This window comes from Pteropus alecto, unplaced genomic scaffold (genome assembly GCF_000325575.1).
Source record: "Pteropus alecto unplaced genomic scaffold, ASM32557v1 scaffold44, whole genome shotgun sequence".
Classification (NCBI taxonomy): domain Eukaryota; kingdom Metazoa; phylum Chordata; class Mammalia; order Chiroptera; family Pteropodidae; genus Pteropus; species Pteropus alecto.
Genome location: NW_006436812.1, coordinates 6958884 through 6967177, shown reverse-complemented (window position 1 = coordinate 6967177; position 8294 = coordinate 6958884). Strand labels below are relative to the sequence as shown.

Below are 8294 nucleotides of genomic sequence, written 5' to 3'. Positions count from 1 at the left end.
CACTCCCCGCAAGCAGCATGTGCCAGATGCTGTGGGTGTAGTAATAGTTGTCACTGGTCATCATAGAGGTGTATATGGTAATGGCCAAAGCAGCCATGGAGATGCCAGGCAGGAGATAGAAGACCCAGCGTTGCCAAGAAGTGGGGTAGCAGTGGCGCCGGTGCCCACAGCGGTATACCTGGAAAGAACCGTCACATGAGCATTGGTACAGGGGCTGCAGCTGCAGCTCCCAGGGGCCCACCCAGGTCTGGGCAGCAGGACCATGGGGAGGGGCTCAAGGGCACAGAGTCCTGATGGGTCTTCAGGCCCAGACTTTGTCATGAAGACACCCTGAGCCTTATAGGTGCCACTGGAAGCCCTCAACAGATATGTAGGACTCAGACCCAGGACCAGGAACATGGCCAGAATGAGGGGCCAGGCTCTCTCTTCCCAGAGTGGGAGTCTATGGAGAGCCCACACTCTCTTACCCACATGGAGCTCCTTACCCACATGGTGACCATGATCACAAAGGCAAAGAGGCAAGGCCCCATCATATTCCAAGCACCCCTGCGATCCAGCTGTAAGGACATGGCGAACACTAGTGTGCCCAGGAGAAGCAGAACCTGAGTAAGATACAGGGACGACCATAGGGTCACAGGAGCCCCAGGCCAGGGTTGTCTGTGATGGAACAAGATCCAGCAGGAGCAAGCCTGGGCATGCTGGTCATCCTGCTGGCCCCCACTGCCCCTCAGCACCTCTGCCTGCCCCCTTGGAACTGCTGGCACACTTTGTTCTGCTCTGCTGGCAGAGAGGGAAGCACCCCTCCTCTAGTTACTGATCCACCCACAGGTAAATTTCCGAGGTACTACTTAGCCAGGCAAAGCACCGGGGCACACGTCTCCATTGGCTAGGCCCGGCTGCTACAGAAAAGTCCCCAAAGTGTCCTCAACACCAGGGACTTCAGGATCACAGCTGGGGGCTTCTCAGAGAGATCTGACCTAGGATTGGGACTCTAAGCCTCCTCCCTGAAGAGAGCCCTGGAAGAAAGATGGGTTGGTGGGGGAGGGGCATCGCCTAACCCTGACCTCCACCTTCCTTTCCTGGAATCCTCCAAGCAGCAAGCACAGTCCCTTCCAGCTAGCAGAAGCTTCTTCCAGAGAGCGACTGGTCATTACAAGATATGGGAGATTTCTAAGGGCAGCAGCCAAACCTCCTTTCTGGTCTCCCTCTCAATATGCCATATGCAAGGGCTTCTGCTCCCCCAGAGCCCAGATCCAGGTGTCAGGAGGTCACTTACATATTTCAGGGCTGCCTTCAGCCGCGCCATGCAGAGGATGGTGACCCAGATGGACACTCCGGAACCCAGGAAGTCACAGTACTGCAGGGTGTCGTAGTTGAGGATACACAGCACCGCCTCCCCCGGCTGGTCACAGGCATGATAGAACTGCGGGGCAGGGTGTTGAGCAGAGGCCCAGACCTCCCTACCATCCCCACGAGAGCAGGTGGGCCTACCGTGGAGAAGAACATGGTGTAGGCATAGACGGAGGCCTCCACTAGGAGGCAGCGGTACACAGAGAGGGTGATGGGAGCCAGGAACATGAGGTTGCTGAGAGTGAGCAGGAGTGTGGCCATCCTCTGCTGGGCTGTGCTCTGGGCGGTGCTGTTGTCCGTGCAGCTCCACCCACGCCAGCCTGTGGGCCAATGTGATGCCAAAAGAGCTGAGGCTGGACAACTGAGACCAGGCTGTGGGGCACTTCTGAACCTCAGGGTCTACCCCTCACCCAGGGCCCTGCAGAAAAGCTCCTTTCTCACCCAAGAGCAGGCTGAGACAGGTGTGGGCAGGTGTGAGGCATGTGGGTAGGTATAGGCCAGTGGGGGCAGGGGCAAACAGCCATGGGGCAGGCATGAGGCAGGTATAGGAGAGATGTAGGACAGGTGTGGGGTAGGTACGGGTAGGTATGGGACAGGTGTGTATAGATGTGGAGGTGTGCGCAGAGGTGGTACTCATGTGGGCACATGTGGGATAGGAATGGGACATGTGTAGGCAGGGGAGGCCAAGATCAGGAGGCAGTACCATCTGTGGGGGTGCCTCTCCGTGCTTGCATAGGAGATTGGGGATGTGTGACAGGAGTGGGGAGGAAGCATTTGCCCTTGCTCCGTAGGGGTGCTCTCCAGCCTTGGCAAAACTGGGATGGGCTCCCAGAGGAAGTCGCAGGGCCAGGAAGCAAAGGGCAGAAGTGTCCAGAGGCACCTAGGCCTGGCCCTCACCTGCCTTGCAGCTGCAGCCTGCATACAGGTAGCCATGTCTGCGCAGCAGGATGCACTGGCCATAGGGTCCACAGTCGTCCAAGCAGGGCACCAGGTACAAAGTGGTCTCTACAAGAACCTTGGCCTTCTCACACTCCCTGCGAGGAAGGGGCCATAGGAAGCTGGTTGCTGAGGTTTGCTGGCTGGTCCCCACTAGTGCTTTCATCAGGCTCTTAGACACATGAACCCAGAATTTGGGTACCCAAGCTTTGAGCCCTGTAGGACAGCAGCCATGAGCTCTGCAGAAGACAAGGTGCCCCTCCACCCTCATCCCACCCTGTATCCTAGTCTGTAAGGGCTATGTCCTGGACTCATCCCCCTCCTGGGTCCTGGTTCTGAGGGCTACCTAGGGAGGGGTGGCCAAGTAGAAAAGGGGACCCCTTCATAACTCCAGGAAGGCAACTGACTCTGTGTCACTCCCAAACTCAGATGTAGGCAGCCCCATCCATGGTCCTGAAGGCAGTGATTCAGCCACCTACCCCAGCTGGTATCTCTGGGTGGCACCCACCCCAGTCCCTAAGTTTACTTACTCAGGACTCTGAGGGCACACAAGCTGCAGGGAGAGGTACCAGTTGTCTGTCTCTGGGTAGGGGATGATGAGTTTGGCCTTGAGAGATGAGGTGCTCAGAGATAGGGAGTAGCCCTGAAAGAAGGCTGTAAGGAAGCAGGAAGGCATGGTGGTCAGGAAGGTCAGAAGTGGCCAGAGGGGCTGGCCAGGGTCCCTTTGCCAGAAGCTGCCTGCCCATACCTGTGGTGCAGTTGAGGGAAGCGTTGAAGCGGAGAAAGGGTGAGGCAGCATTCACGCAGACCATTACCAAGGTGTGGTTGGAAATCATACTCTGGAAGGGGTAGCCGTACAGTGTCAGCCCTAAGTTCCCAGTCTGGTGCTGGGCACTGTTCTCTGTGGCTCCCACTGGCCCAAAGCCCACCCTGGACCCTTTCCCTCCAGACCTGGGAACACCCAGCCTCTGATCCCACCCACAATCTTATTTCCCTGGGCACAGTCCTGATGCCCTGTAAAACAGGTCGCCCTTTCTGTAAATGGTACCTCTATTCTGGCCCAATGCCTGTTGGGGTCACTCTGTTGCCTGAAAGGCCACCCTAACCCAATGTCCATAATAAAAGTGCAGGAAGGCCTGAACATCATCGTTCAGCCTGGGGAGGTCTGAGCCCTGAGCTGAGCTGGCCATGAGGTACTCACAGACAAAGGTACCTTGTTGGCCCACAGGGAGATGGTGAGGGAGCCCCCACTGTCCATGCCTGTGTTGAGGTACAGCCGCATCACCGAAGGCATGCCTGAGTGCACCAGCACTGAGACCCTGTCCATGGGCCTGAAGTGCACAGACATCACATCCATATCTTCCCGCATGACCTGGTAGTTCACAAGGCAGAAAGGGCCACCACCCACCCTGCTGCTCCTGCCCAGGTCCTGGTAGCCAGGGCTTGGGGGCAGCGGACTAGTGGAGGCATTGCAGCTCTGGTTCGGGCTGCTCTGCAGAAGATGCTGGAAGTTCACAATCCATGGCCTGCAGGCTGTCAGGACAAGGGGTTCAGCTAGAGGAAGTGAGGGGGCAGAGCCACCCCTACCCTGCCCTCCCCATGTAGCCCACCTGTGAGAGTAGCTACAGCGCTGAAAGCCACTGACACATGGGGCCCTGCCAGGCTCTTGGCCGTCACTTGCAACCACCGGTCCCAGGGTGGTGAGGGCAGCAGCAGGTGGCACGCCCAGGTGGGGCCGGTACAGGTGAGCACCTTCTGAAAGTTGCTAGGCAGGGTGGCTGAGCCCACAGTGAGGTGCACAGGGCAGCCCAGGCTCCCGTTGGAAGCACAGCCCTGCAGCTCCAGCCGCAGCTCCTGGGTGTACTCAGGGACAAAGATTCTGCAACCAAGGGGGATGACCAGGCTTGGGCTCTATGGCTTCTAATAACCTCCCCTTGCTGCTCATACTCAGAGTAGTGGTCCCACTTCCCAGCACAACCCTAAGACCTAGGCCCCACCTTTCTTGCCCACACAGTGAGGATAGTGGTACCACCCACTCCACCAAACCTGGAGACTAGGCCTCCTCCAAGGTCCCCTACTCACTTGAGGTAGCTGGGGTGGGAGAGGAGGGTCTGTGGAAGGGGCACATTGGGTTCCAGGATGGAGACCTCAACCACCCGCATAACCAGCATGTCAGGCTGGAAGATGTAGGCACAGGTGGGAACAAAGCCCTAAGGAGAGAATGAGAGGTTGGGGAGGGAATGCAGAGGCATAGGCAGGGGGCGGGGCAGGACCAGAGACCCCAGGCCTGGCAGCGGGTAAAGGGGCCCAGACCAGAGATGCGGGCTGGACAGGGCTGTAGCAGAATCTAGAGAAGGTCTTCTGTGAGGAGGTGAACAACAGGAACTGGCCATTCCTGCACATTAGTGTCCTACCCCTGCCCATCCCTGGAGGGCAGACCCCTCACCTTCATCTCAATCTTCTGGGATGAGGGGGGCAGGTGAGCAGCCACAAACCAGTCCCCAGGTGCTGGGTGGGAGATGTTGATGGAAGCATTGCTCTGCAGCATCTTGACAAGGAAGGAGGGCTGCACGGAGGTGTTGGCAGGGAAGCTGGTGCCTAATGGGTTGATGACCGGAGGGGCGCCATAGCGGAAGTACCTGAAGTCAGGGATAGCAGGGCAGGCATCAGAGGTGTGACCTGGGCCGGGCTCCAGCAGGCGGGCGGGTGGGTCGGCACCTACACAGTGATCTCCACATTGCTGCACATGGGACCGCCGCTCCGGGACACTTGCAGCAGCCAGTGCAGCAGCACGGTGTCTGGAGGCACTCGGAAGTGGAAGAGTCTGGCGCTGCCATACCAGCTATAGAAAGACAGCTTCTGCGGGGACTGTGAGAATTGCTCTGACACCAGCCTGATGTCTGCAGGGAAAAGGCACTGTCAGCCAGGCCAGGGGTGCTCTGAGGCAAGGGACAGACAGAGAAATTCAGAGGCCCTTCTGCCCTAGTACGGCTCCAGAGAGAAAGGAGAGGGAAACCAGAGTAGGCAGGTTGAAAGCCCCTAGGATGCCTGGCATTCCAACTTTGACCTTGGCAAAGGTCACTGTCCCCCTCCAGCCCCTGGCAGTTGTCTCTGGGAACTGGTCCCACTTAACAGGCAAGGGGGTTCAGGTCTGAAAGCTGGCTGCCTGCCCAGGCCCACAATGACTTGAGACATAGCCACACTGGAGCCTGAGTCTCTCCTCTCCCAGAGAGGTAGCAAGCAGAGACCTGGGAGGGAAGGGGACCCCAGGCTGGAAGCCTGGTCAGCTGGGGTGACCAGTGGATAGCTGGCTCCCATGCTCTCGTAGGTACGTGCCCATGCAGAGTGGCACAAGGACAAGGCAGGACCCAAGGCAGACAGACTTCCCATGCCCCCACCTCGGGCTCCCCCATACCCCAGTCCCTTCAGTGGTTCTCAGGCCCCTCCTGGAGTGTGCACTGACTGGGGCACAATCTCCATGAGAGCTTGTGTCCAGGTCCCACAATGTAATCATCTGTGGATGATTGGGTGGGTGAGGGTGCCCACCCAGGACTCTCCCTATTGGGGCTCCCACAGAACAGCATGCCCTGGGTGCTCTCTGCCATCCTGTAGGTAGCTGACCGGCCCTGGGGTCCGGCCACAAGGTGCCTGGGCTGGATGGCAGGAAGCCTGGCCCAGCATCAGCTCAGGCCTCGTGTCCCCTGTGACCTTGGGTGTCCTTTCCCTTCTCTGGGCCCCAGCTTCCTTGTGATTTGGCTGAGGTGACTAGCACCTTCCTTTGGGTGCCCCTCCCACCAAAGTTAATGAATATTAAAGTAATTCTAGAAGAAATACATGTGGACACAGCAGTGTGCTGCCTTTCTGTCCTCCAAGCTGGGTGCCTCCCCCTGGGAAAGTGGCCAATTCACACTACCCTAGCAGTGTGAGCCAGGTGAACAGGTAAGGGAGCCAGGTGAGCATCTGGCTCTCCTGCCAGCCTCCTGACCCTCCCATGGAGGAACCTTGAGAAAGATAATCCACTAAGAAAGCTCTGAGCTTTGGAGGAGCCCAGCATGCGGGGCTAAGCAGAAGTAGGATCCATGTAGGATGTACGCCAGGATTTCCAGATATTTGCTGGCCACCAGGTCCCACCCACTAGCCTGTGGCCTGAGGGCTAGGAGGCTAGGAGCCACTGAACTAACACAAACTTTTCTACTGAGGCTGCTGTAGCCCCTAGGATAACATGACAAGGGCCTGAAAACCTAAGTGCTGGTAAGTGAGGCAGGAGAGCCTCTCACCTCTACCTCAGCACCATGGGCCTTAGAGGTCATAAAGCTGGGCCCCCAGTTTCTGGACGGGTGCCTGACAGGGGAAGCCATCTTGCAGTGTGCAGTCCCCTGACCTGAGATGGGAAAGACCTTGCCCCGCCAACCCTAGAGTACCAGCCTAACAGCACCTGGGATCCAGCTGGTAGCTGTGAAGTTTTATCAGGCACACAAGAGATAAGAGACCTGCTCAAAGTCCCCCTAAGACCCAGTGGTTCCCTACTGTCAGGGTCACACACCCCCTCCAGCACCACCCCCTTAGCTCAGTAGGCCTACCTCCCTGCCCAAGATGCCCACATCATTATCTTGGTAAACATACAAGGCCATTAGCAAATTGGTCTGAGCTGGATGTGGAAGTCGCATTTCTAACATCAGGGAGCAAGGGCTTCATACACCCCCACCCTACCCCAAACCCCACTCCAAGGACACAGATTTGGGAGGAGGACAAAGAAAGTCTCTGAGCCTGTTCCGGGAACTTCAGTGAGGACGCCCTGTCCCACACTCTCCAAACTAGGAAGGGCATTTGATGCAAAGACCCTGCCCACCCACAGATCTCAGAAGCCAGGACTACACTTCTGCCTGCCCCTCAGCAGGCCTGGGAGGTAAGGAGCTGTGCCACATTTCCCATCGCCATAATCCCCTAAACAGTGACCCCCTAAACCAGCCCCAAACTTTAGGGTGGAAAAAAAAGAGAAAATAAATGTGGCAGTATCTAATGGAACAACTTAATCAGAAGCCATTTCAGAGAAACTATCTTTCACTTCAAGTTCAGAAACCAAAGACACGGTCCTCAAAGAAACCGGAGTTTGGAGGAGCAAGATTTCAGAGGAGGAGGGGCTGGAAGCAGGGAATGGAGGAACACAAGTCCCAGAGTATGTTAGATGAGCTGCCTAACTGCTCAGGAGGGCATCTGGGCCCTTGCAGCCCTGCCAGCCTGGCCACACGGCCTCCTGGAAGTCCCAGGTCATAGGTATCAGGGGAGCTTACCCAACACCTGGAAGTGTCCTAGCCCCAGAGAGAACCCTGATAGGCAGCACCTACTAGTCTAGACACCTCCTTGGGTCACGATCAGTGGGGACTCTCAAGGAGCAGAAATGCAAAGAGAGAGCAGTAAGTTTCACACCACTGAAGTACCCATTTCCTCAGAACTACCCTGGCCTATCAGGCTCCTCAGGGCCATCTGGGAGTCCCCCCAAAAAGTAAAGCCAGCTGTTGAAAGTGACTGCACTAGGGGTGGTGGTTAGTGTGGGAGGGGTGGAGACATGACAACCTAGGCCCCTATTCCAGGATCTATGCAACTTTCCCCCAAATCTGCCCCTCTCCCTGGCCAGATAGGGTCCTGGGAATCCCACTGCCCAACCTTTCCTTTTTAGTGGGCCTGGCAGCCGGAGCCCTAGCTGAGTCCCCCTGGACTCTTCCACCTCCACGACCTGAACGCGTTAGGAGGACGAGAGAAGGAAAGGCGCGCTCTAAGGGACCGGTCTGGCTGAACCCGGCTCTGGGGAAAGAGGAAGGGTCGAGGACGTCCTTTCCACCCTGACCGCTTGCACACGGGGCGCCCCGCAAGGAACTGACTTACGTCTCCAAACCGGGATGGGGTCTGGGCCCTGTGCCCGCGCCAGGTGAGCTCACAGGTGCCCCAGGTAAGTCACAATCCCGGCCCCGCCCCCCGGTCTCTGCCCCCCATGACCACCGCGCCCCGGG

General features: G+C 57.6%; 1 protein-coding gene across 1 annotated transcript in view; it reads right to left on the bottom strand.

Annotated features, from left to right (window-relative positions):
• TMEM8A (transmembrane protein 8A) overlaps positions 1 to 5205 on the bottom strand; it is a gene marked incomplete at its 5' end in the record, with an annotated part of 6436 nt that extends 1231 nt beyond the window's left edge. The window contains 12 exons of the mRNA XM_025048412.1: positions 4 to 178; positions 486 to 602; positions 1277 to 1423; positions 1492 to 1670; positions 2248 to 2384; positions 2817 to 2940; positions 3035 to 3125; positions 3500 to 3819; positions 3897 to 4165; positions 4369 to 4496; positions 4733 to 4925; positions 5009 to 5205. Of these exons, the coding sequence (XP_024904180.1) occupies positions 4 to 178; positions 486 to 602; positions 1277 to 1423; positions 1492 to 1670; positions 2248 to 2384; positions 2817 to 2940; positions 3035 to 3125; positions 3500 to 3819; positions 3897 to 4165; positions 4369 to 4496; positions 4733 to 4925; positions 5009 to 5205 (2077 nt within the window). The remainder of the gene's footprint in view (positions 1 to 3; positions 179 to 485; positions 603 to 1276; positions 1424 to 1491; positions 1671 to 2247; positions 2385 to 2816; positions 2941 to 3034; positions 3126 to 3499; positions 3820 to 3896; positions 4166 to 4368; positions 4497 to 4732; positions 4926 to 5008) is intronic.
• Between the last annotated feature and the right edge of the window lie 3089 nt (positions 5206 to 8294).